Source organism: Fusarium oxysporum, chromosome II, assembly GCF_013085055.1.
Source record: "Fusarium oxysporum Fo47 chromosome II, complete sequence".
NCBI classification, from domain to species: Eukaryota; Fungi; Ascomycota; class Sordariomycetes; order Hypocreales; family Nectriaceae; genus Fusarium; species Fusarium oxysporum.
In genome coordinates this window covers 4033133-4059752 of record NC_072841.1, presented here as the reverse complement: position 1 = coordinate 4059752, position 26620 = coordinate 4033133, and the positions used below count along the sequence as shown (strand labels likewise).

The following is a 26620-nucleotide window of genomic DNA, read 5'->3' as shown; positions in this document are numbered from 1 at the left end:
TTAGCCGTTGTAAGACTTGATGTTTTGTGATACGCTGTAACAGCTTCATGGAGAAATGCCTCTAGTGTGCCTGCTATTTCTATCAGGGCCCGGATGTTCACTTTCGGCCCCGTTACTGTCCATTCAGCTCCGATCAATTTTCCATAACTCGCCGGGTTGAACTATCAAGTGGCCGAATGGATTTCGCGGGGTTAAAGCGTTCCCCGCCATTAGCAGCTGTGCCAAATTTGACATAACCTTCTCTCTGCATTCAGGCTGGTCATTATCGCGGGTAAAAAGAACCCTCCATCTGCCTAACATTGAACAACTGACACACAACCTGCTACAGCCGGGAAGTGCATGTTACTAGAGCTCTGATTTATGAGTCTTACTGATAAGGGGCCAACTATTTCAACAGCCATCCAGCTAAAATCGAATCGCTTCCTTGTTTACCGGCTTCTTCAACTTTCCTGTATGGCAGGCGCTTCTTGTTCAGGAGCTTTAGTAACGTCTTTGTAGTTCTTGCTCCGAGTATCACCTATGACCCTCGGTCTGTTGTTGTAGCTGCGTCCATCGACCCGACCTCCTGGTGTGTTTGTCACCCGGTAGCAAGACACAAAGTCATCATAGGGGACTGTTGAGTGAAAGGTCAGCCAATACGTAAAATTCAGAGCATTGATTGAAGACCTACTGTAGGCGCCACAGATTCGCCGAATGCCCTTGAACGCACTTCGGCCGTGCAAAACTCGCCAGTTGTTGAAGACTAGAGAAGGTCAATATGTGATTGTAATCTCAGCAAGGCATCTCTCCACTTACTGACGATCTTTCCGGGTTCCAACTTGAACCAATATTCATTCTCTTTGCGGCGCAAAATCTCATTCCACGCTCGAGCCGCGGCGTACCAGTTCTTAGCCTCGTAGGGATTCACAGCACCACGATCATCGTTATTCCAACGAATTCGCTTCAAATGACCACCTTGCTCCTGCTCAATGACAGGATACACCTTGTCTGGAGAAATAGATATTCCTACGTTACCGCTTGCATGCCATGGCAGCTCGACTTGGGCAAGAGTTTTGAAAGCCCAAGGGTTCTCCTTTCTTAGAGTTACAGCAGCTTTGAAGCCATCAACAAGGAGTGACTCTCCGCCTAAGGACTCCCCTTCTTCAAGCGCTTCACCCGGAGCTGGCTCGTGTGAGAGACAGTGAAATGCTTGTAAGCCTGCAGGCTCGGTAAAATATGTAGTGTCTGTATGAGCTGGCAGAGCGAGGTTTGTGTACGCCGTATCAGCCATAGCAAGATCTGGTGTAAAGTCGTAGAAGCCGCCATAATGTGTATTTCTGATCGGACCCAGGCGCTTTAGGAGATCTTCCGTGGACTCGGGATAGACTGGTGCATCTGTGACGAAGCAGAAGCCGTGAATACGCTATGATGCGTAAGTTATTGCGCCATAGTTATAGGGTTCAAAATGTCTTACAATATTTTTCGTAAGCTCACCGATAGCTTCCCAACCGTGGTCGACAAAGAATTGGTTGTAAGGAACTGAGGGAGGATGAGTTCCAATGGATGAGTCCCACAATCGGATCACACTAAACTGTTAGAGATCTCGATATTGCAAGTAGTTTAGTGGTGATGAGCTTACTGATCCTTACCAAACTCTTTGGCGTATGCTCCTTTGAACCAGCAGTAGAGGTATGACAGAGGATGCTGGCTCTCGTGGCCGTCAGACCCTATCGCAGTAAGTATTTATCGATAGCGCCACTCATAATCAAATCGGCTCTTACAGTTAACATGGAGTTTGTCCTCTGTTTCTTTGAAATCAACTACTTTGAGATCCTCCTCTTTCAACTAAGTCGTGTGTCAGTATAGCTACATGGCCCCCAATGTGACGCAGAAGTAGTCACCCACCTGGAAAGTGTCAACATTCCTTTGCTTTGTATCCTGGTTAACACATTGGCTGCATTGGCAGTTATCTCTAGAAACCCATGAGCGTTAAGCAAGCGATTAAGCGCGGTCGTCTACTCACCGTAACCACATGTTAGGACTTCACCCCAAGGCCAAATGTCAGCGACCTCAATCTCATAAGCGCAGCTTCACTTACAAGGTACGATACTCGGTTGTACTTTTACCATCCAAGGCCTGGCGTTCCATGCGAATCTGCGATGTTTCTGTACGTTGAATAGTTGTTTTGTGGGCGGACTTTTCGATTTGCATCCCCATTTCCGATTGGGCTTCCCTTTGCCTCCTTTTGGCTTCTTGGGATAGCATGGAGCCCAGACTGTACGTTTTCTTCCCAGAGACTGCGGCGCTTAAAGGACCAGGACGGCTAAAGAGCCTGGTGCTGTGGATAGTAGAGCAATTAGCATGGTTAGTAGAGTCATGAGAGTATCAAATTACCCCGGAGATCGAGCAAATCGGCTGAACATTGCGACAGAGTTGAGAGACGGTAAATAATACTAGAGTTTTTGTTTAGAGGTCAATGACTACGATCAAACTGTCGCATAATACAGTGCTCTTCGCCATCTACCTTATGTATACCTCGGCATATAGCGGCAGCCCCCGATAATCGCATCAGGATTCTCCGACAAACCGAGCTCGCGTGGAGTCGACAAAGCAAAGGGCGTTTTTGTTAATTGACATGGCACGTGCATCTTAAGCTTGAAGGTAGCGCTTGATGTGATATAAATGTTAGTTTTGGCTCTCACTAGTTACTAAGTGGCCAGGATAGTTATAAATCTAAATACGAAATATTTCACCTATTTTAAATACTCAACGTTTGCTCTTCTGTATATGAGTTTGCACCCGAGATCCAACAGACAAGACCTTTCTGTTTCGACAACTCCACCTGTTGCTGGGATTTTAGGGCATGGATCAACGGATGCTGAACCCTGTCGCTGCAACTTTTAACCACGGGAACTGTGTTTTCTTTCTTGGAGCTATCCATGCCCAATATGATGCATCCTATTGACAGTTATCAATTGAAAGAAGAGAACTTAAGTCACGATCAGGCTCAAGAGCCAATCCGATAATTGCTATACCGAAGCTGCTATTTCGAGTTCCCTCCTCTCAACATCGATTTAAATAAGCTACAGCACAAGCCCATTATCAGAACCCAGGGCAGTCCCGCGAAGGACACACCTACAGGTACAATGATTTACTTAATTGTTTCGTTTCGTTTTGGCCGGCTGGTCGTTCACCATCCGCGGCCAAGTGGTTGTCTCAACTCCCAATAGCGCGTCCCTCAGGGAATCCTCCCCACTTGTATAAGCGCCAGACCTTGAACCTGCGTCTCTTCGATCCTTGAGGTTTCGAAACCACCGCCCTATAAAAGAGAGTCGTTTCTGGCCTCGCTTCCGAGGGTTTGGGTTGCGTCAGGGGAGAGTAACTTACAGGGGCACATCGACCAATTCTTGGGGCCTGGTCCACGCTATTTGTCGCGCCCGCGGTTAGGATGCCTTCGTGATTGGCTTCACCAGGCGATCCGCGACCCATGCTCTCGAGGCTGACTTGGTTGTTTCTTAGAACAGAACCAACAGCTCGAAAAATAGAGATGGTTCTGGTCTGTGATTCATGTAAGGAAGAACTAACAATGGGACTGGGCTGCCGGAATAGCTTGGTATGCGTCTTTCAGTTGCGTCTCCCGTTTCTTTATCATTAAGAACTGCTGCACGGCGTCTGCACATGAGGCGCTTCGCTCTCATTACTACCAGCTCTCTTTCCTTCTGGCGAATCTCAACTCCAGCCTGTCGGTTATATCGCCCATCTTCCATGTAGATGTGCCATGGCTTTTACTCTCCAGCCTCACGAGGGACATCTCCTCAGGATCTTCCTTGTGCTGGTTTCCTTTCTGCTGGCTCCAGCAAGTCCAGCTGTCGTTGTACCACATGTTAGAGTCTTTGCCAAAGAAGAACCTGAAAGCCCTCGAAAGGCTCCTCCGTCCTTCTTGGACTTCCCATCACAACACCAAAGGCGAGATGGGTCATGTCCGATATCCGGAGATCATTGGTGTGGCAACGACCTTCCAGGAGATTTCTGTTGCTCCTCGCAGGCTGATTGCAAGGTCCTTGCTGCAAACACAACCGCTTTATGCTGTCCAAAGAACTCGAAAGGAGATTGCGAGATCATTTTGCCCATAACCTGCAACATCGAGAGACAAAACCCATCAACGAACCCAGAAGCTGAGGTCAAAACACTTGCACTAGATCGGAAACTAAAACGCTGTGGCGCCATGAACGGGGCCAGGAGATGCTGTCCATTTGGATATAGTTGCAAAGACGATAAGGAATGCGTACTCGACAAAGACCAGGACGAAAGCTATGCCTTCTTGCTTCCGGTCCCTGAATATACATCAGCCACAACTTCTGCTCCAACATCCACAACTACATCCTCATCAACTTCTGATATCCTATCAGTCGAAACATCAGAAGTACCTGACAGGGTTTTCCAACCGCCCTCAGCCTCAGCTGATCCTACGACTTCTACTACGGAGTCAACCACTCCAGGTGATAACGAAGAGGAGGAGAAGGGCAGCGGTATAAGCCCAACAGGAGCTGTGACTGCAGGCACTGTTGCTGGCGTCTGCTGTCTGGTTGGAGTAGGCATATTTGTATGGATGAAATGGTTCAGAAAGAAGGGAGATCGAGATACTCCTGAAATGTCGTTAGCCCGGGAATCATGGGGATACTTCTCTACAAGAAGTGCGCCATCAACACTACACCTGCACCTGGCTCGTGGCCCTGATGACAAGTTCATTGTTACACCAACCACGGCCGGGTTCACACCCTCCTACCCACCGCTTGCTCCAATTGTAGATGAGAACCAAAGCCCTGTTGAGCTTCCCGCAACACCCGTATCGCTCTGTATGTGGTCGAATTTCGAAAATGCTGCCGTTGAGGAGCCAAAGCTGGCTTACATCATTCCAGCCAAACGGCAATGACTGGTTTGAACAGAGAAAAGAAATAAAAGAAGAAGAAGAAAAAAACATTATGATGAACATGATACGCAAAACGATGAACGGTCTACCTTTCTTGTACATAGATTATATATTTTTTTCACGATTTGTCTACTCCTTTTCTTTGTTCCTATCTAGCAATCTCCATGATTTGTGATTTTGGAGGTGGAAGATATGTCATCCATCGTGGGATTGTCAGTTTTGTTAGAGACTCTGGAATTTTCATTTACAAGATTACAAATATCATTAACGGATGTCTCTGTCGTGTATCTTGTGATTTCTAGCATCTTCTATACATAGTAAATTACCGTGTACTAACATTCTAAAAAGCCACGACAAGACTATGATGCAGGTACATTGTACAGTGTAAAATATGAGACAGCACTGTCTTATTGTTTTAGAACCCACTAACGCAAAGACGCAATGTTGTATCAATTTCAACACAGGCTGTTCCAACACGATCACATCTCATTGTCGCAATTGCCTCTTATTCTGCCAATTTTCTCGCCTCCTCAAGTGGCGTTTCCAATTATATATTTCTGCCGACTGCATCATTTCAACCACCATACGGATCGCTATCGCATCAATTTTCTCTGTCGCATTTTCACGCCCACGCAGCTAGGCCATGGCTTACCCTTCGATCGGCACCAATATTCTACCACTACTTTCCTGATCACGGGTCCGAGGCTAAGACACTTCGAGCTGAGCTGCGACTTCGAATTTCTAGGCGGAGGTTAATCCGACCTCCAATACAGCATGACGTCTCAACATCCTGACTTCGACGAGTTCTACGACGATCAAGTGGCAGCTCATCGACAGCTCTTTCCACAACAGAATCCTTGGGATCGCATCACCCAACCGAGTGTCCTAATCTCTTGTCTCATCGTTGTCGTCACTATCACATACAACTTATATGCTTCAACCACCACCTTTCAAGAATCAATACAGCTTTTGGGAACCAGTCTTTGGGACGGTCTTGTATTCATTGTCCCTGAGAGCCTCCTGAATGCCTTGGATACACCCGACAATTCCACTACAATCGCAACCTCCGAGTCAATGAGTCTCGTCGAACGAAGCCACCATGCCGTCAAAAGCGACAAGATGCGGAGGGTCTTGGGGCTGACTCGTCCCGGCGGCGTCATGTCCTCAGTCTTTGAAGTTAGAAACCGCGCCCTCTCCATGACCGGCAGCGTTTTGGGCTTGAAGACCGAATCCGATCGTCCACCAGGTCTTGGCAATATGGACAACTCATGCTACCAGAATAGCATCCTCCAAGGACTTTCATCACTCAAACCTCTACCTGAATACCTCTCCACTTATCTTGAGGCATCGAATAAAAGTGGCGATCAAGACGTTGCGCAAACATTACGGACCCTGATCGCCGACCTGAACGACGTTTCGAATTATGGACGCACGTTATGGACTCCAAGTCTGCTCAAGTCTATGAGCACATGGACTCAACAGGATGCTCAAGAATACTACTCTAAATTGTTAGACGATATCGATAAGAGTGTCGCAAAGGCTATCAAGAACGCGCAGCCTCAACATCCCGGTCTGGCCTTTAAGATTGATAAGGACGACGCTGCTGTAAGTGAGCATAGCGACGACAGTGGTTATCAAAGCGTAATAACTGCACCCGAGATCAAGTCGGGTCACAATCCGTTGGAGGGTATGCTCGCACAAAGAGTGGCCTGTGTTCAGTGTGAACATTCCGAGGGGTTATCCATGATACCTTTCACATGCTTGACACTGAGTCTTGGTTTGAACAAGAATCAGCATGACCTGTATGAAAGGCTGGACGCTTACAGCAAAGTGGAAGCGATCGAGAACGTCGAGTGTGCCAAGTGTACCCTTCTGAAGCATGAAGACCTTTTGTCTAAGTTGGTAGACAGGATGCGACACAACGGGACGCCAGACGAGCAGCTCCAAAAAGCTCTGCGCCGACTTGAGGCAGTGAAGCTAGCTTTGGAAGAAGATGATTTTGAGGAAAAAACTCTGACGGAAAAGTGCAGCATTTCGACTAATAACAAAGTCAGCTCTACGAAGACCAAGCAGATTGTTATTTCTCGAGCGCCAAAAAGCTTGGCAATCCACATGCAACGATCGGTGTTTGATCCTTCTACTTTCAACATGATGAAGAACTCGGCTCCAGTCAACTTTCCCATGACACTGGATCTTGGCCCGTGGTGTTTGGGTAGTGCCCCCAATTCCTCAACCCAGGCATCGAGCGCAGAGGAGAAATGGGACGGGGACCCTCGAGAATCAATGATAGCTGGCGACCAAGGCTCATCCAAATTTACGGGACCTATCTATGAGCTTCGAGCAGTGGTGACACACTATGGGCGGCACGAGAACGGGCACTACATCTGTTATCGCAGATATCCACGACATAGCCCGCCTGTCAAAACAGTTGACGATGAGGAACCTGATAGCAAGGTGGATATTCGGCCTGAGCTCGAATCAAAGAATCAAGAGAACGACATCGATGAACCTGAGATGGACTGGTGGAGGCTGAGCGATCACAACGTCTCAAAGGTTAGCGAGGATGTAGTGCTTAGCCTTTCCCCCGGCGTCTTTATGCTCTTTTACGACTGTGTGGACTCTACGATGGCTATGAACAATCAAGACGAAAGTATGCAAGATGCAAACGAGGTTGCAGATCTTGGTGCCGCAACCGGGCTGGCCAGTGCGACGGACAACACGGCTCAAATAACCCAGGGGCACGAAACTCAAGCGTCCAATGGCAAGCCAGAGGAGGCATCGAATTTGGAAGAAGACGCCACGTCATGCATCGCAAATGATCAGGCTGCCGTTGAAACGACAACGCGCGGCTCTAATCTGATCACCAATACAGCTCCATTGGTTCATGTTGCGCCATAATGCATTGTAAAGCTGAAGGATGGAATTTGGAAAGGAAGAGGCGGTGCATGAGTAGACAAGGCTTCAAGTCTCGGCGCGCAACAAGCGAAGAGCAGACACGCTTGGTGTCATTTATGGGTTTTATTCAAAAGCATAGCGATGGCGTTGAAGAACCAGTTAACAATGGTTGGCATACCTGTTTATTGTAAGAAGGGTCTGGGATAGAGAGAGAAAGCGGTTCAAAGGGCATGTTGTATTGAAGTTAGTTAGGTTATTATAAGGGTTGATACCAATGGTGGTACTCTGTGCACGGGATTATAATGCATAGACAGGTTTCTCGGCGCAGCAAACCCATCGTTGTCACAAGCCAGAATTGAATTGTTAACCGAAATTGTTGTTTCTCGCTTGGATGAATGGGTTAATATGTTTCAGTGAGGGAAAGGCCAAAAAAAGTTATAAATATGGTGCCGGCACTGAAGGGCCGAGAATAGAGAGTCGAGAAGCGGTTTGGCCCACTTCAGTGGGAACGGACCCGACGGAGTGCCGAAACAATAACGGCAGGTCGCCGAGGGAAAATGCGTAGTGGTATTCTGTAGTGTCAGTTGGTTGATCAACCTCCTGAAGAAGCGGGATAAACTTCACTCCGCGGTTATATCGGCAACTAGTAAGGAGAGCGTCTAAGTTGATGGTGAGTTTCTGAATATCTGCTAAATGTGTCATGTTGAGGAAACTACTAGTTAGAGACAATATGAGATGTCATCGATATGCAAGTCCCTTGGCATAATTCCTCATATGCAATGAACATCGCAATTCTGGAGGAATTCAACAGCTCGTATAATTGTTAGTGGCCCCATCCGATTAGAGCCAGTTCAACTTTCGAGGACCTGGTCTGTGAGGTGCTACGTACTCGGCCAAGACCGATCAAAGGGAAAATTGACAGCTGCCATGTGCTTTCTGTTCATCCTGCTCTCACAGTCCCACAGTCCAGAGGACCAAACAAGTTAGGTGGTTACAGATGAAATCTAGAACAAGGAGGGTCTCCTCGTATAAACAGCTCGCAATTATGCCAAGCTTCCTGTGCCAACCAGGGGACAACGCTTAGCTGTGTCAAAGTATCAGCCTGATTGGTCAATCCGTAAACAGAAACCCCCGGGACAGGGTCTCTGACATCCATGCCCCCAGGTGCTGATCCGCATGGGCTTGCCTTGCCGTCTAGCCAGCTTTTGCCTTGTGGGACGATTTGCCCTGCGCCCCTTTGCACTGGAAAAGCTTCGCCTGTGATGATAGGTTTGAGCGTAACTTGCTTGGCAGGTACGAGGAGTAAGACGAACGACGGGGAATTCTTTCACGAGGGTCTGTTGACGTATTAGTTCCGCTCTTTGACCCAGTTGTTGGTTGGAACTCGGCGTCTTTGTCTGAAGAGCAGGGCGTTAAGTCCTAGGATTTGTTCGTTTGGGAGCCGATGTTGGGTTGTCTATGTCAGAGATCGGCAACATTGAGCCGACGTTTGGCTAGGGACAGGCCCATTTCGAGGCTGAGCGCGATGAGAAAACGTACATCCTTGACTGCGATTGTATCGTGTTTTGTTAATAAGTACGATGAACCCACGTGTGTGGTGCCTTGTCGAAATTTGAAGGTTATATCCTGCTTTTGTCTCTGCTTCTGTTTCTTTGTTTTTTGCAATAAATCTAAAAGCAAATAATTCTGAGAACAAAGAACGACGTATATGAAGCTTCCTGCTTTCATACACAGATCGATCACATCACTAATAAAGGCAGTCGCAACTAACAAGCTCGCATCAGATCAGCTTCCGCTTGCACCAACAGGAAGTTGCTCGACCAGCCACTTTCCCAAACCGTGCTATTCGACTTGTCTTGTGAGACCTCCTCATCATCGAACTCTCTCTTTCCAGCCTCTTAAGACACCGAATTTCTTTTTCTTTACTTTCGGTCCCTTTTCTTCTCCTCCCTCTTTTTGGACTCTCGACCTTTTTTCTCCCTGCTCTCCCTTGGATAATACGTCACTCGAAGAGGAGAGTTTGGGTCTAGCTCCAGGTGGCTTTACACTATTTACGCGCTGTATCGTGTCTCCGACGACAGTCAGCAAGGCATCGATCACTTCTTACTCCTCCCAAACTCGAGAAACGAAATCGAAGCATTGTTAACTTTTAAACTGAGACACTCGAAACAATGGCGGGATCAAACGATCTGGAGGCCAACAACAGGATGTCGCGTGGGTCTGAGGCTGTCGACAATGGATTCTCAGAAAAGCCTCTAAACCAGGGAACAGGTTCGAGAATACACGCGTCCGTCTACATAATGTATGTGAACTCTAGATGTGGATAAGTTCTATATGTGTGGGGATGTCTAACATGGTGTTTGAACAGAACATGGATTTTCTTTTCCAATACCACGATTCTCTTCAACAAGTGGCTAATTGACACTGCTGGATTCCGTAAGTTTCCTGCTATCGATCAAGTCGTCAAAAATTGAATTCGTTTGCTAACTTACCCTTATAGGATATCGTGAGTATTCTACATGTTCATGCATAGTGTATCATGACGTGAAACTAACAAGCTACCAGCTATCATCCTCACAACATGGCATCTTGTCTTTGCAACAATAGCAACGCAACTGCTTGCTCGCACTACTACTCTTCTCGATTCACGTCATTCACTCCCAATCACTCGACGACTCTACATACGGACCATTCTCCCTATCGGCGTCCTCTACTCCGCCTCACTCGTCTTTTCCAACATCGTGTACCTCTACCTGTCTGTTGCTTTTATTCAGATGCTCAAATCTACCGGCCCTGTCTGCACTCTCGTGGCTTCGTGGGTGTGGGGTGTCGCTCAGCCGGATAGTAAGACATTTGGCAACATCATGCTCATTGTTGCTGGTGTCGCCATTTCCAGTTTTGGAGAGATCGAGTTCTCCTGGTGGGGTTTTATCTTTCAGATGTGTGGCACCATTGCCGAAGCCGTGCGTGTTGTCATGATTCAGGTCATGCTCAGTGCCGAGGGTCTCCGTATGGATCCTCTTGTCGGCCTCTACTATTACGCACCTGTTTGTACCCTTATGAACATGGTCGTTGTCTTGTTCAGTGAAGGCCCCCGATTTAAGTGGGAAGATGCAGCTCAAGCCGGTTATGGCGTACTGCTTGCCAATGCTTGCCTTGCATTCTTCTTGAATGTCATCAGTGTCTTCCTTGTAAGCCAGAATCCAATCCCCCGCAATTCACTTTCACTGCTAACTCCTGTTCAGATCGGTAAAACATCAGGACTTGTCATGACTCTGAGTGGCATTCTTAAGAGCATCCTTCTCGTGGCTGCTTCTGTTGTGCTTTGGGGTACTCACATCTCCCTTACACAAACACTGGGATACGCCGTTGCCCTTATGGGTCTTGTTCTATATTCGATCGGTTACGAACAACTCCTCAACATGTGGGAAGAAGCGGTTGCATGGGGTACCGGTACCCTAAATCGAGAGGGCGAGATGTCTCCTACTTTACGCAAAGCCATCATGATTGGATGTTTGGGTTTCATCACCGTGATAATTGCTGGCGCGTTATGGCACTATCACGGGCTATCTAGCGAGCATGTAACTCGGGTGACCTCGTCCTGGTTTGCCCATTGATGACGAGTTCACTTAGGCACTATATATAGACTTTTAATAATGATCAAACGTTTCAATGAACTTATGTATCCCATCTGTCGTAGAGCTGTGATGCTAAACTGGTCGAAGAGCCCTGCTATGATGGTATCAATTCATGCTTAAAGGGGTATCTTATTAAACCACCTAACCCATGGCAAACGAACTTCCAGCTATATGGCTAGACCTCCAATACTCCTGAAAACTGCCAAAAGTGTAATTGTTATGAGGTGAAAACCAACTCATTATCAACGGCGGCTTCTACTTCCCCGCCTTTCTCGTCGAGGAGATAGACTACGCTCTCGCCTGTTCCTCCTATCCCTCGATCGTTCTCTTTCACGATCCCTGTCACGATCACGTCGATCCGTATCGCGATCTCTGTCCCTGTCTCTTCGGTCTCGGTCCCTATCACGATCTCTGTCCCTATCTCGCTCGCGATAGCTATCTCCACCCCTCAGCTTATCACGATCACCTCTATCTCTGTCTCTGTCTCTTTCTCTTTCCCGGTCTCGATCTTTTGTTGCATCACGTTGTCGGCTGCGGCTCCTGGAACGACTTCTCCTCCGCTCCTCACGACCTCCAGGCGTGTATCTGTCAATATCGTCCTGAATCCGGCGGCGGCGTAGGTCAGGAGATATTTCACCACTGCTTTTTTTATCGTTGAGTCCAGGGATTGGGAGGCCTTTATTCCTGGCGTCCTTCTGAGCCGCCAGATAAGCCTTGGCTTCTTTTTCCCGCTTTCTGACTTCTTCCATCTTCCACTCCTCAAGGCCATCCTGAGCTTTGCTGGAGCTCGGTCGTGCGGCGGTGGCTGTGGCTCGTGAGGGAGAGCGACTACGACGCTCATTTGGTTTTTCCTTTTCCCGTTCTTTCTCGGGGGCCGCTTTTTCCTGTTCCTTCTCGCGAGGCTTTGCTTGATCACGGTCGTTACCAGGCCTTTCTCTGCTTCTGCGTCTCAGAGGAGATCTCTCGCGGCCGCGTTCTCGGTCACGAGGTCGGTCTCTGTCTCGTTCACGGTCTCTTTCTCGAGGATCATAATGATCAGCTCCACCAAGGCGAGTGTCGTGAGACCTGCTCTGATCACGTCGAGTACGGGAACGGCTCCTTTCCCGTCTATCAGAGCGCAGTCGTGAGCGGTCCCTTCTGTCTCTGCTTCGATCTCGGCGCTCGGGTCTAGGTCTAGATTGGCTTCTCTCTCTTCGCTCGACCACTCTAGGTCGAGAACGGCTACGATCACGCCTTCGGGATCTGCTTCGCTCGTAGTGGTCATACTTGGGTCGTGATCGGCTTCTAACCGCACGGTCCTCTCTGCCAGTTCGTGAACGAGTCCTGTCCCTTCTAGCTCGAGACCGGCTTCTGTCACGTCTGTCCCGAACACGCGAACCACTGATGCCTCTGCGTGGGGAGTTTGAGCGTCTATCGCGACGAGAATCTCGTTCCCTTAAGCGATCACGTTCTCTATCTCTCTCGCGATCCCCATCGCGGTCGACGATCCGAGAAGCACTACGACTCGGCTTTCGATCGTCCGCGTCAGGTCTCTTGGCCTGTGCAGGTGTTCCAGGGCCATCCCGTTCAGCTCCGAGCCCTGCATCGCTGGTCTTGCGGCCCTCTGCAATCGACGAACGTTCTCGCCTGATCGGATTGATAGCCGAAACGGGCCCCGTTTTGCGTGGCGGCGGTGCGAGGGAAGAATCAATCTCCAACTCTTGCTTTTGGGCTGGCTTGGAGCTTTCGCGGAGCAGATCGGCCAGAGCCTCTTGCTCCAGTCGGTCGTGTTCTTCTTTGGAGAGCTTCTCTTTCAGCTCTGTAGAGACCGCTGGTTTCTCCTTGTGGCGATCATCCCTATGTCGGTCATGATCACGATGACGATCCCGGTCGCGATCTCGGTCTCGGTCCCTACCCCGATCGCGGTCCCTGTCCCTGTCCCTGTCTCTATCTCTATCCCTTGTGTCACGGTCTCGGTCCCTATCACGCTCGCGCTCTTTGTGTCGCTTTTCTCTTTCAATATCTCGTAGTCTTTCACGTTCCTCGCGCTCTTGTTCGCGCTTTCGGCGACGCTCATCTCTTTCTTCCTGGCGTTTGATTTCAGCTTTCTCTCGCTCTCGCTCTTCCTTCTTTCGTTCCTCTTTGAGGATCCTCCGTTTCTCCTCCTCGATTGCAGCCTCTTTTTGTCGCAGTTCTTCCCGAACTTTTTCACGCTCCGCACGTCGAGCCTCAGTCTCAGCCTCATATTCTTCGTCTGTTTTGGCGCCTCGAAGCTTTTCTGCCTCAGCTGCTTCCTCGCCGACTTCGGCCCGGCGTGTTTCGCGGATTCGCTCCTCTATGGCGCCCACATCGATCAGCTGGCTGATGACATCTTCAGCTTTGTGATAAACCCCAGATCTCTCTAAAGCGCCATCGATTAGAGCTGCAGCCTTTCTCCGGTCAAGTGTGAGAAGCTGCTGTGGGTTGCGCTCAATTTCCTGCTCGGCCACCTCGAGAATCGATTTCGTGACCTGCGCCTCGTAATCCTAATTATGCATTAGTATGGCATTGCGCATGTGTTCCTATCTCATCATACGCTGGCTTCAAACTTGTCCCAAACTTGTTTTCGAATAGAATCGTAGGCTCCCTCCTTCTTGAAGCTATGGGCAAGCGATTCTATTGCTGCTCTTGTCGCGGAAGGTAGAGGAAGATCTGAGGCCTTGAATTTGCGCGGTTCAGGAGCAGGCGCTTTTTCGCCATTCAACGGTGGTTGTTCGACACCTGATTGCGCCATGATGTTGGTGGTATCTGCTGAGGCGCAAGATATTGAAAAGGAGATGTAACAGCGCGCGTCGTGCGAGCGCGGAGATGAATCTTGAAGATCAGCGCATAGCGCAATTTGCCAATCAAGTATTGATGAGCCTTAAAGCTAAAGGGGGGGCAATCTTCGAGAACAAAGAATTAAGTTGACATAAGTAAAGGCAAACAGAGAAAGGGTTCTTTGAGCGACGTGACATACAAAACGCCAGATCACGTGGGGCTTTAATGTTAAATGCCACGACTGGTGAGTTACCCTACACTGGAACGGCCCTGGAGATGACCATGAATTAATGCGAGCAAATATGTTTTTGGAGTTTTACTCTCTGCTAGATATTAGTAAGAATATTTTTATTCCCATATGCTCGGTGTCCTTCTTGTCGTCTTTGTGGATGGTAATGCAGTTCTTTGACGACTGGAAATGGAGACCTAACGTATCACATCTTCCTATGAAACCAACAGTCTCCAGTCTGCTGTAACACTTGACTGAGGATATTTCGGTAAACGAAGACCATGGGAATCAGGGACCAGTGCTAGAAGGAAAAGCCTCTTGTTGAACTGATACAAAGAACTTTATTTCAATATTTGGTACCAATAAAGAGCCTCGCCCCAAAGAAGAGACATCATTGACAAACAACACAAGTCACAAAGATATCAGCAACCACCCTCGATTAGAAACCAAGCCTGCCATAACCAATCAGTCTAGTACCGAGTGGTACACTTTGCAGTCGTCGTAGCTCTGGAAGGGCTCTGCTCAACAGATGATACCCCTCCTTCAACGATGGTTGGGCCAGGAACTTCATAGTCAACAGAGCTGGAGTAGACATTGACAAGAATGCCCGGATCTTCGACGTCGTAAAGCTCGGTACCGAGGTACCCAGAGGGGGAGTCGGACCCATCACCCGTGATTCTGAGGTTGAAGCATTGTGGATAGTTTTGGGCACCGCCTCGCTCAAGAGCATTGTGCAGAGCAATGATCTCGTGTCGAAGAACGTAGTTCCCGGATGCAATGCTCTCTGGAATCCGGACGTTCCACCTGTCTCCATTCTCTTGAAGAACGCTGTCTGCATACCTGCCAGGAGTGCCCTGTTTAAGTTGACCCAGACCATCAATCTTGAAGAACTCAAGCTCAGTCTTGTCAACTCGCTCACAAGGGCCCTTGCAATTGGCGAGGTAGTTCAAGACAGGGCCGATGTGGTTCTCAGGCCAGCCTGACCATCGGAGGGTGATGACATCGCCTGCTGTGACTTCGATGTGGCCCTCGGCTGGAGTGGCATCGCGGTGGCAGATGATATCAGGATCGCCATAGGCTTCAGGAGAAACGAAACCATTGTCTCGCTGCGAGATGGTCCAGCCAGCAACGACAGGAGGGTTCTCCATGTAGGGAAAGTCAGTGCTGCCATAGCCTTGATAAGACACACCGTTGATGATGATCTCATCAACATGACCATGGGCAGAAACGGTGATTGCAGGAAGAAGAAGGGCAAGCCAGCAAGCGGCCTTGAAACGAGTCATCTTGGAGAGAAGGCTCATGGTGAAGATAACGACAGAAGTTGAGAAATGTCAATGAGTGTGTAGTCAAAGAAAGAGTGTTGGAACTGGATGAAGAAAATACTCTGCGTTTTTCACTCCTCCTAACCTTGAGAGATCACTCAGATTTTATACCTGAAGCTGGGACTATCAAAATACATTTGAATATCTGCGTTTGAAACTCCCCTGCATCTCCTCCACACCAACGATAACCTTACCTTGATTAAAGGCACACAGGAGCTTTCCTCCGATGTAGTTATCCTGTTTCTTGGCGAATCAACACCCGAAGGATGTATCGGCTGTATCATGATTGGTCTCCCCTTCGGCTGTCAACCTTTATCCCGTGGTCTGTACAACATTCCCAGACAAGATTTTCACAGGGCCAAGAAAAAGCCACAGTAGGAGATACACCAGACGAGAAACTAGAGTCAGGGGTGAACGCCGTATTATGACTGCTTGAATCAGGGGGAAGAGGCTGAACCAAGCCGTCAACTTGGTCTCTAGACGAATAGGGTGCTGTTTCTATCTGCATGCAAACGGAACAGAACGTGACGGGGGCTTGCAGCCGTTGTTTCAACATGGGGTATTCCGACTGTGCGTACTCATTGGAGAGGCGTTGGTCAATGACCTGCAGCAACCCGTACGCCACTTGGAGTTGAGACGGCTGAAATAGAGTCCCGGGATGCCGAAGGCTGGCTGACAAGTATGAGAGCATCGGATCGGGCAGTCGAGAAAGACTGAAATTAAGGGCAGGCTCAGCACCTAGCTTGCTAAGCAAAAGAAATCTATCAAGCCGAAATCTCACTTGATTGTCAAGTGAACAGAAATTCGTGAGATATTCAAGAGTTGTGATCTGTCGTTTGGATATAAATATTGTGAACTACTAGAAAACAACCCCTTTTGTCATTTTACACCATTTTTAGAAAGATGGAGGTGGATATCATGCCGTCTCTTCGTCAAGCTCGTAGGGGAGAGATACATCCCAACCGCAACGCCATGCCAGGAAAATGCACCTCAGTGCATACACCACAAACATTCATCATTGTGCCGTCTTAGAACTCGCCTTCCCCGCCATGGCCAACCACGCTGGCAGTCCAAAGACCAACAAGTCCCCACCAGTTGACCTTCCAGCCTCTCCAGAGTCCCTCGCGACCCTGGCCCTTGTAGACTGTGGCGGCAACACCCTTAGTCTTAGCCTTGCCTTTCTTTGCTACGGCTGGTTTCGTGCTGGCGACCTCGTGAGTTCCCTCTTCGTTCACGATATGGAACATGGTGCCAAAAGTGCCTTCATAACGTCCTGGGGGGACAATAGTTGTGAATTGTTGGTCAGGACCGCTAAGTGCTTGCACATATTCGTGGCTTGACAGAACCGAAACCTGACCACGTCGAAGGACAGTCTCAATAGGAAGCTTGAGCAGGATTGCAGATGATGAGGCGACAAATTTGGCGATAGAAAAGGTCATTGGCGAGACCTGGCTGTCGATCATGAACTGAGTTCGGAGAACCAGGGGTGTTGAGAGAGTGATAAGAGGATGGATCAATGAGTTGAGGACGGTTGGCAATACTAGCATCGACGAGCAGAGGTATGAGGGGAGGTTTCTGAGGGTGGCTAGCGTCCTGCGCTGGCCGTTTGAGCTCGGAGTGACGATAAGTCTAGCCAATATTAGTTTTGCTTTTGTAAACAAGATGCGATAGATCATACCTAGTTCGCACCAAGTCTAATGGTGAGAGAGCGAGTCCTGTAGCCACGGCAGCAGTCGCGGCAACAAAGAGCGACGCCCAAGGATACGGCGAGGCGATATCGATCATGCGATCAATGTCCTCTCTAACGCCCATGTCCGGGACATTGAAAATCGCACTGAGAAAACTTCTACCCCAGTTTTCCAGCAGCGACTGCAACACCGTATAGAGAAATGTTGCATTTGATCCCTTCCATACACCCCAAGCACCTTCTTTTCCCCATAGCTGCCCGATCACTTCAAGAATCGAATCTGGTCGGCGAAGTGTGAGGTAATGTTCCGGAACATTCGGTTTCTTAACAGGAGAGGGAGCTCGTCGACCGTGCGAGCTTCTAGGAGTCGAAGGACTGGGAGTCGATGGTACGTGAGATGTGAAATAGGCAGGTTCCTCGCCTTCAGAATCTGAGTCTCCGAACTATGCGTTATGATTTAGCGGTGTACCTCCCACCAAGCTCGAAATTCACTTACACCGCCGTACATAGAGCTTCCATGAAAAGAGGGCTGTCTCTTAGGCGTCTCCGGCTCAACAGGAGTTTCGTATACAGCATTTTCATCCTGGTTCCGGACCTGAAGCAATGTCTTTGCCACCTCGAAAGGTTGGGCCATGAGCACTGAGGTGTACTTCCATAGCAGCTCGTCGATAAGGTCCTTGACATTCTGGACCATAGACGGGGAGGTATCGCCTAGATAATCATTGTATTCGAGGTCGGAGAGAATATCGCGTGCTTTGGAGGCATATCTTTCACCAGCTGCAGTCACATGTCGTCCATCGGGGAATGGGTTTGGGCTAGGGCTCGACTTATTGACTGTCTCGGCGGCTTCTCCAATTGTGGGAGGGATGTAGTACGGCCTCAAAGGATTGACGCCTTCTCTGTGAGTCGACATGGTTGGCCGAGACAACACGACGACATAAACCTCTATAAAAAATAATTATAGAGAAAATGCGACAGTTGAGAGCTCCAACGTTACCCGATTCTCACCAGAGAAAATGAAATCATGCCTGCCAATGGCCCCACCCCGGCCACCCGGAGTTAGACGTCGGACTCCGGCCAATGAATTTCCCGGCCGAAAGCGCTGTTTTGCTGATCCGCTATCCGAAGCTACTCACTTTTTTTCGGGCTTGCTTAATATCACCTTGGACGTGAGAGGACGAGACGGGGGCATAAGCGTCCATTGACCGAAATTGGCGCATCTAGAGCGTTTCAACACTTTCCCTCTTCAACTGAAGGACCGTACAGCTTGTCATTGAACATAAAACGCTCGAGCCCCTCAATTCCTCCATTAATTTTCGACGAGAACCCCGCCAATATCCCGAATTCGCCGAAACTATGTCTGCGTCACGATCCTTTGCGACTTGCTTGGCCAAGCTCCCGGCTACGGCACCACGAACAATACAGTCAATGCGACTTGGTCAGAATGTACTGTCTCGGACGTCCAAGGGTCGATCTCCTACAATCTCTCGATTTACTCGCTTCTCGCCTGTTTCCCATAGAGCATTTACTACCACGACACAACGGCGCCATGGACATATTGACCCCCCGAAGCCCGGTGAAGAGTATGTTGAACCTAAAATCCCGACTGGAAAGCATTCGGCTGACATTACTTAGACTTTATGTCACATTCATCGAGAAGGACGGCACAGAGAACAAGTTTGCTGTTTCTGAGGGGGATAACCTTCTCGATATCGCCCAAGCAAACGATCTAGAGATGGAGGGTGCATGCGGAGGATCTTGCGCCTGCTCGACATGCCATGTAATCGTTGCCGACGACGCATATTTCGACAAGATGCCCGAGCCCGAGGATGACGAGAACGATATGCTGGACCTGGCCTTTGGACTCACCGAGACGAGTCGATTGGGCTGCCAAGTTAAGATGACCAAGGAGCTAGACGGCTTAGTGGTGAAGCTGCCATCCATGACAAGGAACCTGCAAGCGAGCGATTTCAGTTAAGAAGCTTAATGAAGCACATGTTTTGATATGAGATGAGGAAAACTCTGTACTTGTAAAACTACTGTATTTGGAAAAGACCGGGCGATGGCGGGGATTCAGGTGCATCATACGGGGTATCTTTGTTGTGACATTTAGTTGTAAGGCCGGAAGAGCACGGCCTGATGATTCCACTACTCCTCTTAAACGAAAGAAAGAAATGAACACACTGAAATGATATTACGCCTCCTCAAGCGCTCCCTTTTTTAACCCACCGCCGCCTGAGGCGATCAATTCCAGGAATCCCTTCTTACTCATCTCATTGACCTTTTCCTCTCGCTTCTTCATACCGATAACACCCTCCTTTTTCACACCCTTCTCAGCTTCAACAGCCTTGACTTGTGCGGCACGAACGGCGTTGAACAGCTTGACAACACCACGCTGCGCAACCTTTCGTAGCCTCCTCTCTGTCTCCATAATCTCGGATGTCGATGTCTCGAGCTCTCCAGTGGCGTCGTTTGTGGTAGCGATAAGAACATCCTTTACACGGCCCTTCTCGAAAGCTCGCTTCTTCTGCTCGCGCATCTGCTTTTTCGCCTTAGATTCTAAGGCGCTGTCGACAGCGGCCTTGGAGGCTTCGTGTGCTGCGGCACTTCGGGCGAGGACAGGATCTGATCGCTTGGACGATGATAACTTGGTGGAGAGAATCTTGGAGAGCGATGTTGCGAAAGCATTGGGGTCGTTTCGCTTCGACTTTTTGCGTTTGTTTGTGGACGCGCCATCCTCATCGTCATCATCTGACCCTTCATCGTCATCATCGTCTTCCCCTTCGTCGGATTCGGCTTCTGGTTTGCTGTCTCTGGCATTCTTGGCGTTTGTTTTTGTCTTCTTCAGGGGCTTATTTGTTACAGCGTCCTCGTCTTCTGAGCTTGAAACTTCATTTTCGGAGTCGCCAACATCGTCCACCTTGACATTGTGAATATCGTCATCTGAATCAAGCAGATTTACAGCGTCAAACTCTTGCGCCTCCTCGGGTTCAGAGTCACTGTTGTAATCTCGGAGTTGCTTTCTCTTTTGCTTCTTTGAGGGCCGTTGTAGACGACCGTCGTGTTGTCTCTTCTTTTTGTTTCCAGGTCCGGCCATTGTGAAATGTTTGTGTTGAATTGATGAAGCTGGGATATTCAACGCTTGCGGTGCAAGTCGTCGCGGATCTGAATTGGACGTCAAAACTTTTTGAGAATTTTGCCGGGGAAATTTTCTGGCCAGTGGAGGGGTGGGCCTGGGCGGTGAGCTAAGCTTCTGTGGATGGACTGTGGGGCCGATGCTAGTGGGGCCGTATCTAAGAGGTCTCGGTACAGGCTGAGTGTAATAATTTGAATAGCAGGTATTACTCTATGGTATTGTTTACATCCTGGTTCGGTGTTGAAAAGGGATTCTAAGGTGAAAAGAGTGGTATTAAATAGTGCTATAGTTTTCAAAAACTGAATATTGGTCCCCCCTCTTTTGTAAAGATCTAACATCTAAAAGAACTTGCTGAGCTTGTCCCACAGTGATGGGGACACGACCGTCTCAACAGGAACTGCTTCAGGCGCATCCGGGGCCTCCACTGTTGTCTTCCAGGTTTCCTTTCCGTCGATGTAAAGGGTGTAGTGCAGTGAGCTCCCGCCGTTCTCAAGTTTCTCAATAGAAAAGGATCCGAACTTGGACTTGCCTCCAGGGATATAGCTTGATATTTGTTAGTGACCATGTCTTGTTCAATGGAGCATAGACTTACTTCATCATAATATCCTCGTCATCTGTCTGCTTGTACGTTGGGAATGGAGAAGCGAATTGGTTCAAAGGACTTGTCGAAAACTCGTGAGCAGCAGCAGACTGTGGCCATCGCGAGTCAACGGGGGGTGGAAATCTGGTTGCGGCGAATTCATGACGATCTCCAGAGAGGATAACGACACTGGCGCCTCGAGCACCAGAATCCCACATGGCTTCCAGGACTTGCTTTCTCTCGGCAAGGAAACCACCCCAGGTATCCTTCACATTTATAGGCCAGTTCTTAGTGAAAGGAACAGAAGAAGCAATGAACTTCCATCGAACTCCTTGGGAAGCAGGACGCTCCAACCATGCCAGAAGGTCAGCCAATTGCTCCTTGCCTAGCATGGTCTTGTCCGTGGCATTGAAAGGGGCGTTGTTGCTGGAACGATAGCTGCGAGTATCCATCATGAAAAAGCTGGCTGGTCCCTGCGTGAACTCGTACCATGTGGCATTACGTCTCAGGTTGAGAGGACCTGCAGCTTCAGAAATCGGTGGGTTGACATTGGCTTGGTAGATGTGCCAAGGGTCAACAGCCGCGCTGTAGATGCCAGTTGTGTTAGAAGACCAATCGTTGGAGATCTCATGGTCATCGAGCACATGAATCCAGCTCAGATTCTGTGCAACAGGGGCCCAGTCAGGTGAAGCATAGATTTGGCGGTATTGCATGCGATACTCTTCAGTCGTTTTCCCAAAGCGTTCAGGGACGTCAACATAGATGAAGTCGCCGAGGAAGAGCATGAACTGAGGATCCAACTTAGGAAGTAGACCTGCAAGATTCCTCAAGCCAGGGATAGCCAAAGCATGCTCCATTGGGTTGTAGGGAAATCGAGGAAGAATACAAGATGTGGAGAGGAAAGTAAAAAGGCCATCCTTGGTGTTGGGCATCTCTCCAATCTTGGGAGCAGAGCGGAACTCGCCGGTGTGGTTGTTGGAAGTCCTCCACTCGTAGATGTTCTGCTTCGCGGAGTCAAGTGGCACCGTAAGAGTTGTGGTAAAATCGGTGCTGTTGTCAGTCGAAGTGACGTAGCCTGCAGTGAGCCAAATCTTGGTGTCATAGGTCGGCTCATCATCCTTGATGTGATATTCGAATGTGATGGGCATTTGTAACTGATCGGGCTCACGAATGACGAACCTCGCCTCTGATGGTGACACATATCCAAGTCTAACAAAAGAAAGATCATCAGAAGGATAATACCACCTTGCACGAAATAAAGCATCAGCTGTCAAGCCGATAAGAATGGCGTTGATGAGGAAGGTCAAGATCGACGCAATTGGGCGCCTAACACTGGGAGCTCCGGACAAGAGGATGTTCGCGATGCTGGGAACCTTCTCTCCGACCGTAAGCTTCTCCTCAATGTCGACAACCTCGGCAACAACCTCAGCCTCAGGTGCGACTGCGACACCATCTTCCGTTAATAAGGGAGTTTCAGAGGTGATTGTGGACTCTTTCACAGTGACGTCGACTTCATCCTCGAGAACTCCAATCTCTGGCTGAGCGAAGTAACTCGAAATGTAAGAAGGAACATAGATTGCAAAAAGCGCAAACGCGATTGAAGGGAAATGTGCCTGGAGGATTCGGTTAGTTGGTCAGATTAAAGCTTCTTGAGCTTGAGCTTACTGGGAACTGTAGTCTATGGTCAGCACTTTCTTACGCTAGCAAGTATGAACCACTTACAAGTCTGAAGAATATGAGAGCGCTTATCCTCAGAGCGACTGAGGATAGCTTTGCGGCCTTCGTTTGAACAGCCATGATGACGGCTCCCTCTAAAAGGGGACACCAAAACAATAAGGAGGTAGGTCGCGAAAGCTAGGATGAGACGGGGCGTGTAAGACAAGACAGCCTTAAAAATTTGCGGTAGAATTAAGGAGAGTCAAGAAGAACAAAAGCTAGAAGTTTATATAGTAACAACTCAACGCGTCATGAGGAGCAAGTTATTTATCAAGAAAACAGCCCCGTTTTACCTGAAGCTTTGTTTATGAAGGACTACCTTACAAGGGGGTGAGGTCATGGTCTTGGATGACCTTGTCCTGTAATATTACCTTGGCTCGTATTGGCTCATAAGTTCGTCACTCGTGTGTGGCTTGACTGTGGCTGAACGGCTCCGCTACCTGGGCTACCTGGGCTTGCTAAAAAGGAGCCCAGGAGGGGTCTTTCAGCCACCCGCCAGACTATTCCACCCCCGCCGCCCTACAGCCTGTGCTACATGGCTAAGCCACACTTTCAATGCCCCTCTCCGATCTCGGCAGTTGGGCGGCGGGGGTAAGGGTAAGGGGAGCTCGGCGATATATCTCGTCGAATTTATTCTTCAATTTCCTCACTTCCTTTTCCAACCACTTATTCTCGTGCTTCATCTCATAAAACGGACTCTTCCTTGGACGAACTCTGCCAGATAAGTATTGCAACCATGGCGGAACACAACATTGTTGTCTTTGCGGGCGACCACTGTGGCCCAGAGGTAGGCTACCCGCGAGCTTTCCCACCCTTGACTCTAGACGGAGAGAGGCTGACTTTGGTTATTTGGCAGGTTATTGCCGAGGCAATTAAAGTATGAGTCTAGTATTTGCGACCTGCAGTTGAGCACGTCTGACGCAGGATTTAGGTTATTAAGGCAGTTGAGGACATCAGCCCGACTGCTGGCAAATTCAATTTGGAGCACCTGCTGCTCGGAGGGGTAAGTCGTCCCCCGATGACGGATCACACGGGCACAAAGACACCCACGAGAGAAGTCTCTTGCTGATCTCTGCGTTTCTCCCCAGTGCTCTATCGACAAGACCGGCACCCCTCTTACAGACGAGGCCCTCGCCGCCGCCAAAGCCTCCGACGCTGTGCTTCTCGGCGCCATTGGCGGCCCTGAATGGGGCACTGGCGCCGTTCGCCCGGAGCAGGGCCTTCTAAAGCTACGCAGTGAGATGTGCGCCTATGGAAACCTCCGTCCCTGTTTCTTCGCGTCCGACGCCCTTGTCGAGACCTCCCCCCTAAAGGCGTCTGTCTGCCGTGGCGTCGACATGATGCTAGTCCGGGAATTAACCTCAGGCTTGTATTTCGGAGAGCGGAAAGAGTACGATGGAGTCAATGCGTTCGACACTACTGTTTATACGAAACCAGAAATCGAGCGTATCGCGCGGCTGGGCGGCTACCTAGCCAGGACTAGGGGAGACTCGCGGGTCATCTCGCTAGATAAGGCAAATGTGTTGGCGACAAGCAGACTATGGCGTTCTGTGGTTGACGAGGTTTATAAAAACGAGTTCCCTGATCTGAAGGTTGAGCATCAGCTCATTGACAGCGCGGCCATGATCATGGTCAAGAACCCGACGCAGCTCAATGGCGTTATGATAGCGCCAAACTTGGCAGGTGAGCGAGGCCCCTTGTCCATCTCAAAGGCGGTTTGGCTGACGAGCTTTTAGGGGATATTCTCAGCGACGAGGCGAGCGCTATAACTGGCAGCATAGGGCTCCTCCCGAGCGCGAGTCTCTGCGGGGTTCCGGAAGTAGGCTCTAAAGTGCTTTCTATCTATGAACCTATTCATGGTGAGACTCGCATCCTCCACTCGAGCCCTCATTTAGATATCAGCCGCTAACTTAGATGACAGGTAGCGCGCCGGACATATCAGGGAAAGGGATTGTCGTACGTTAAGACCCCGTTTCGGGCGATTCCTATCCATTCGCTGCAAGTACAGAGCTGATATTATATCTAGAATCCCATTGGCACCATCCTTTCCGTGGCTATGATGTTCCGGTACTCTCTGAATCTTGCCCACGAGGCCAAACTCGTTGAGGACGCGGTTCGCGCTGCCATCGACGGCGGGCTAAGAACCAAGGATATGGGCGGCAGCACAGGCACCGCTGAAGCAGGAGATGCCATCGTTGCTGAGCTGGTCAAGACTCTCAAGGCATGAGATATCTCACGCCTTAATGAGAATAGACAGAGAGGTTGAAAGGAGGAAATAGAGGTGGAGGGTTGGAAGTTATAAAAAAAGATAGTTGCTGGGAATCGTGAGTCAACAACAGGAGTGGTGGAACAAAACAGTGGTTGACAGGAAAAGGGTTCAGAAGAGACTATTTATTTACTGGCGAAGAAATAAAAAGAGCGCAGTTAATAACAGTCAAGCTAGACGCAGCTTTGTCCTTACAAAAGAGAGACCCTAAACATACAGATATGATGTATCGTCAGGCTCGCTATCATTAACCTAGCTGCTACAAGTAGCGCCGGGAGCCCCTGGCCAATGAAATCACGTGATGTCGACTATTCAATCAGGAACCGGGGTCGTTGGCTCCGACACATGTCCACTTTAGCGACAGCTTGTCCTGAACAGCACGCGACAACATCTCATACAAAGCCGCAACAATGAGACTATCAACACTTGTCGCTGGACTTTTCGCCGGCCTGGTCACCAATGTCGCCGCTACTGCTTTGACATATAAGCTCGATGCTAACGAGAAGGCCTGTTTCCATACCACCACGAAAAAGGAGGGAGAGAAGATCGCTTTCTACTTTGCTGTGAGCCTCCTCCAATGCAAGGTCACCCACCGAATATGGAGTTTAACATGAACTACAGGTCCAATCCGGTGGTTCTTTTGATGTCGACTATGTCGTCGAGGGTCCCAATGGCAAGATCATCATGGATGGTCAAAAGGAGCGACAAGGCGACTTTGTCTTCTCCGCCAATGTTGTCGGCGACTACTCTTTCTGCTTCGACAACGAGATGAGCACCTTCGCTGAGAAGTTTGTCGATTTCGAGATTGCCGTTGAGAACGAGTCCCGCGCCCAGCTGCCTTCCAAGCAGGGTACCACCCCCGAACAGACTTCGATCCTCGAGGACTCCATCTTCAAGGTCTCTGGCCAGCTGTCGACCATTTCCCGAAACCAGAAGTACTTCCGAACTCGTGAAAACCGTAACTTTGCCACGGTCAACAGCACTGAGGGCCGAATCATCAACTTCAGCATGATCCAGATCGGCCTGATTATCTGCATGGGTGCCCTACAGGTGTTTGTTGTTCGATTCTTTTTCCAGGTAAGTCCTACTTGCATGTATGAACGTTTGCGGAATACTAGCTAACTAGATAATCAGGGTGCGCGCAAGGGCTACGTATAAAGAAATCGCTGTACCATCATATACTACGACGGAACTGGGTGTTACGAGGCGCGGAATCAAAAGGAGATGGATATTGGAAGTGTTATGTATAATCAACGGAAGTAGAGCGCTTGAACTGTCTTAAGAGTCTGGTATTTGGGTTGACTTTACAGATTTGCGATACTGATATGATAGTTGTCATGATACGCTTTTGCTTGGCTTGACAGTTAATGAAATGACATGAAGCTGTCACACTTTACATTTATGAATAACCGATGTTTTCCATATGAATTGAAGTTCTCTTCTGACTTCTGCCATCGTCAACAT

General features: G+C 49.1%; 12 protein-coding genes across 12 annotated transcripts; 6 read left to right on the top strand and 6 right to left on the bottom strand.

Annotated features, from left to right (window-relative positions):
* Window positions 1–366: 366 nt before the first annotated feature.
* Window positions 367–2463, bottom strand: FOBCDRAFT_17635 (uncharacterized protein). Its single transcript, XM_031174349.3, has 10 exons — window positions 2374–2463; window positions 2078–2317; window positions 2003–2020; window positions 1885–1951; window positions 1761–1824; window positions 1619–1706; window positions 1454–1565; window positions 796–1402; window positions 671–742; window positions 367–613 (listed from the first exon to the last, which is right to left on the bottom strand). The coding sequence occupies exons 1-10, from the start codon at window positions 2400–2402 to the stop codon at window positions 441–443; spliced, it is 1470 nt and encodes a 489-aa protein (XP_031051134.2). The 5' UTR covers window positions 2403–2463; the 3' UTR covers window positions 367–440.
* Window positions 2464–3757: 1294 nt separating this feature from the next.
* On the top strand, window positions 3758–4912 carry FOBCDRAFT_288863 (uncharacterized protein; the record flags this gene model as incomplete). Its single annotated transcript, XM_031174348.2, has 1 exon — window positions 3758–4912. One exon carries the CDS (start codon window positions 3758–3760, stop codon window positions 4910–4912), a length of 1155 nt encoding a protein of 384 aa, XP_031051133.2.
* Window positions 4913–5350: 438 nt separating this feature from the next.
* On the top strand, window positions 5351–8192 carry FOBCDRAFT_215804 (uncharacterized protein). Its single transcript, XM_031174347.3, has one exon. It carries the CDS (start codon window positions 5684–5686, stop codon window positions 7805–7807), a length of 2124 nt encoding a protein of 707 aa, XP_031051132.2. The 5' UTR covers window positions 5351–5683; the 3' UTR covers window positions 7808–8192.
* A 1562-nt stretch (window positions 8193–9754) lies between these two features.
* FOBCDRAFT_17604 (triose-phosphate transporter family-domain-containing protein) lies at window positions 9755–11481 on the top strand. The gene is made up of 5 exons (XM_059608514.1): window positions 9755–10106; window positions 10173–10240; window positions 10305–10310; window positions 10370–10995; window positions 11050–11481. The coding sequence occupies exons 1-5, from the start codon at window positions 9976–9978 to the stop codon at window positions 11419–11421; spliced, it is 1203 nt and encodes a 400-aa protein (XP_059464214.1). The 5' UTR covers window positions 9755–9975; the 3' UTR covers window positions 11422–11481.
* A 910-nt stretch (window positions 11482–12391) lies between these two features.
* Window positions 12392–14194, bottom strand: FOBCDRAFT_288859 (complex proteins associated with Set1p component shg1-domain-containing protein; the record flags this gene model as incomplete). The annotated part of the gene is made up of 3 exons (XM_059611732.1): window positions 12392–12831; window positions 12890–13946; window positions 13997–14194. 3 exons carry the CDS (start codon window positions 14192–14194, stop codon window positions 12392–12394), a joined length of 1695 nt encoding a protein of 564 aa, XP_059464213.1.
* A 725-nt stretch (window positions 14195–14919) lies between these two features.
* FOBCDRAFT_197371 (glycosyl hydrolase family 61-domain-containing protein) lies at window positions 14920–15750 on the bottom strand (the record flags this gene model as incomplete). Its single annotated transcript, XM_031174338.2, has 1 exon — window positions 14920–15750. One exon carries the CDS (start codon window positions 15748–15750, stop codon window positions 14920–14922), a length of 831 nt encoding a protein of 276 aa, XP_031051123.2.
* Window positions 15751–16630: 880 nt separating this feature from the next.
* On the bottom strand, window positions 16631–18446 carry FOBCDRAFT_17591 (mitochondrial carrier domain-containing protein). Its single transcript, XM_031174337.3, has 3 exons — window positions 17955–18446; window positions 17450–17901; window positions 16631–17400 (listed from the first exon to the last, which is right to left on the bottom strand). The coding sequence occupies exons 1-3, from the start codon at window positions 18369–18371 to the stop codon at window positions 16800–16802; spliced, it is 1470 nt and encodes a 489-aa protein (XP_031051122.2). The 5' UTR covers window positions 18372–18446; the 3' UTR covers window positions 16631–16799.
* Window positions 18447–18614: 168 nt separating this feature from the next.
* Window positions 18615–19544, top strand: FOBCDRAFT_17586 (adrenodoxin). The gene is made up of 2 exons (XM_031174336.3): window positions 18615–19041; window positions 19094–19544. The coding sequence occupies exons 1-2, from the start codon at window positions 18815–18817 to the stop codon at window positions 19434–19436; spliced, it is 570 nt and encodes a 189-aa protein (XP_031051121.2). The 5' UTR covers window positions 18615–18814; the 3' UTR covers window positions 19437–19544.
* FOBCDRAFT_17583 (Rrp15p-domain-containing protein) lies at window positions 19528–20634 on the bottom strand. The gene has a single exon (XM_059608513.1). The coding sequence runs from the start codon at window positions 20553–20555 to the stop codon at window positions 19653–19655; it is 903 nt and encodes a 300-aa protein (XP_059466803.1). The 5' UTR covers window positions 20556–20634; the 3' UTR covers window positions 19528–19652.
* Window positions 20635–20845: 211 nt separating this feature from the next.
* Window positions 20846–23265, bottom strand: FOBCDRAFT_177349 (PhoD-like phosphatase-domain-containing protein). The gene is made up of 4 exons (XM_054703438.2): window positions 22897–23265; window positions 22840–22845; window positions 21187–22787; window positions 20846–21137 (listed from the first exon to the last, which is right to left on the bottom strand). Exons 1-4 carry the CDS (start codon window positions 22969–22971, stop codon window positions 20933–20935), a joined length of 1887 nt encoding a protein of 628 aa, XP_054559413.2. The 5' UTR covers window positions 22972–23265; the 3' UTR covers window positions 20846–20932.
* A 268-nt stretch (window positions 23266–23533) lies between these two features.
* Window positions 23534–25380, top strand: FOBCDRAFT_215795 (putative beta-isopropylmalate dehydrogenase). Its single transcript, XM_059609419.1, has 7 exons — window positions 23534–23677; window positions 23747–23767; window positions 23822–23893; window positions 23979–24573; window positions 24627–24749; window positions 24812–24846; window positions 24917–25380. Exons 1-7 carry the CDS (start codon window positions 23627–23629, stop codon window positions 25115–25117), a joined length of 1098 nt encoding a protein of 365 aa, XP_059464212.1. The 5' UTR covers window positions 23534–23626; the 3' UTR covers window positions 25118–25380.
* Window positions 25381–25436: 56 nt separating this feature from the next.
* Window positions 25437–26610, top strand: FOBCDRAFT_215792 (emp24/gp25L/p24 family/GOLD-domain-containing protein). Its single transcript, XM_031174327.3, has 3 exons — window positions 25437–25719; window positions 25778–26233; window positions 26291–26610. Exons 1-3 carry the CDS (start codon window positions 25567–25569, stop codon window positions 26312–26314), a joined length of 633 nt encoding a protein of 210 aa, XP_031051112.2. The 5' UTR covers window positions 25437–25566; the 3' UTR covers window positions 26315–26610.
* Window positions 26611–26620: the final 10 nt, after the last annotated feature.

Coding starts and splice junctions, on each gene's coding strand:
- FOBCDRAFT_17635 (XM_031174349.3), bottom strand. CDS start 2,402: ATGTTCAGCCGATTTGCTCGATCTCCGGG. Junction 1,825..1,884: donor GGAATGTTGACACTTTCCAG/GTGGGTGACTAC, acceptor CACACGACTTAG/TTGAAAGAGGAGGATCTCAA. Junction 1,707..1,760: donor GGACAAACTCCATGTTAACT/GTAAGAGCCGAT, acceptor TTACTGCGATAG/GGTCTGACGGCCACGAGAGC.
- FOBCDRAFT_215804 (XM_031174347.3), top strand. CDS start 5,684: ATGACGTCTCAACATCCTGACTTCGACGAGTTCTACGACGATCAAGTG.
- FOBCDRAFT_17604 (XM_059608514.1), top strand. CDS start 9,976: ATGGCGGGATCAAACGATCTGGAGGCCAACAACAGGATGTCGCGTGGG. Junction 10,107..10,172: donor CACGCGTCCGTCTACATAAT/GTATGTGAACTC, acceptor GTGTTTGAACAG/AACATGGATTTTCTTTTCCA. Junction 10,996..11,049: donor ATGTCATCAGTGTCTTCCTT/GTAAGCCAGAAT, acceptor ACTCCTGTTCAG/ATCGGTAAAACATCAGGACT.
- FOBCDRAFT_17591 (XM_031174337.3), bottom strand. CDS start 18,371: ATGTCGACTCACAGAGAAGGCGTCAATCCTTTGAGGCCGTACTACATC. Junction 17,902..17,954: donor GAAGCTCTATGTACGGCGGT/GTAAGTGAATTT, acceptor CATAACGCATAG/TTCGGAGACTCAGATTCTGA. Junction 17,401..17,449: donor TTAGACTTGGTGCGAACTAG/GTATGATCTATC, acceptor AATATTGGCTAG/ACTTATCGTCACTCCGAGCT.
- FOBCDRAFT_17586 (XM_031174336.3), top strand. CDS start 18,815: ATGTCTGCGTCACGATCCTTTGCGACTTGCTTGGCCAAGCTCCCGGCT. Junction 19,042..19,093: donor CCCCCGAAGCCCGGTGAAGA/GTATGTTGAACC, acceptor GACATTACTTAG/ACTTTATGTCACATTCATCG.
- FOBCDRAFT_17583 (XM_059608513.1), bottom strand. CDS start 20,555: ATGGCCGGACCTGGAAACAAAAAGAAGAGACAACACGACGGTCGTCTA.
- FOBCDRAFT_177349 (XM_054703438.2), bottom strand. CDS start 22,971: ATGGCTGTTCAAACGAAGGCCGCAAAGCTATCCTCAGTCGCTCTGAGG. Junction 21,138..21,186: donor GACGAGGATATTATGATGAA/GTAAGTCTATGC, acceptor ACAAATATCAAG/CTATATCCCTGGAGGCAAGT.
- FOBCDRAFT_215795 (XM_059609419.1), top strand. CDS start 23,627: ATGGCGGAACACAACATTGTTGTCTTTGCGGGCGACCACTGTGGCCCA. Junction 23,678..23,746: donor GCGACCACTGTGGCCCAGAG/GTAGGCTACCCG, acceptor GTTATTTGGCAG/GTTATTGCCGAGGCAATTAA. Junction 23,768..23,821: donor TTATTGCCGAGGCAATTAAA/GTATGAGTCTAG, acceptor CGCAGGATTTAG/GTTATTAAGGCAGTTGAGGA.
- FOBCDRAFT_215792 (XM_031174327.3), top strand. CDS start 25,567: ATGAGACTATCAACACTTGTCGCTGGACTTTTCGCCGGCCTGGTCACC. Junction 25,720..25,777: donor AGATCGCTTTCTACTTTGCT/GTGAGCCTCCTC, acceptor CATGAACTACAG/GTCCAATCCGGTGGTTCTTT. Junction 26,234..26,290: donor TTGTTCGATTCTTTTTCCAG/GTAAGTCCTACT, acceptor CTAGATAATCAG/GGTGCGCGCAAGGGCTACGT.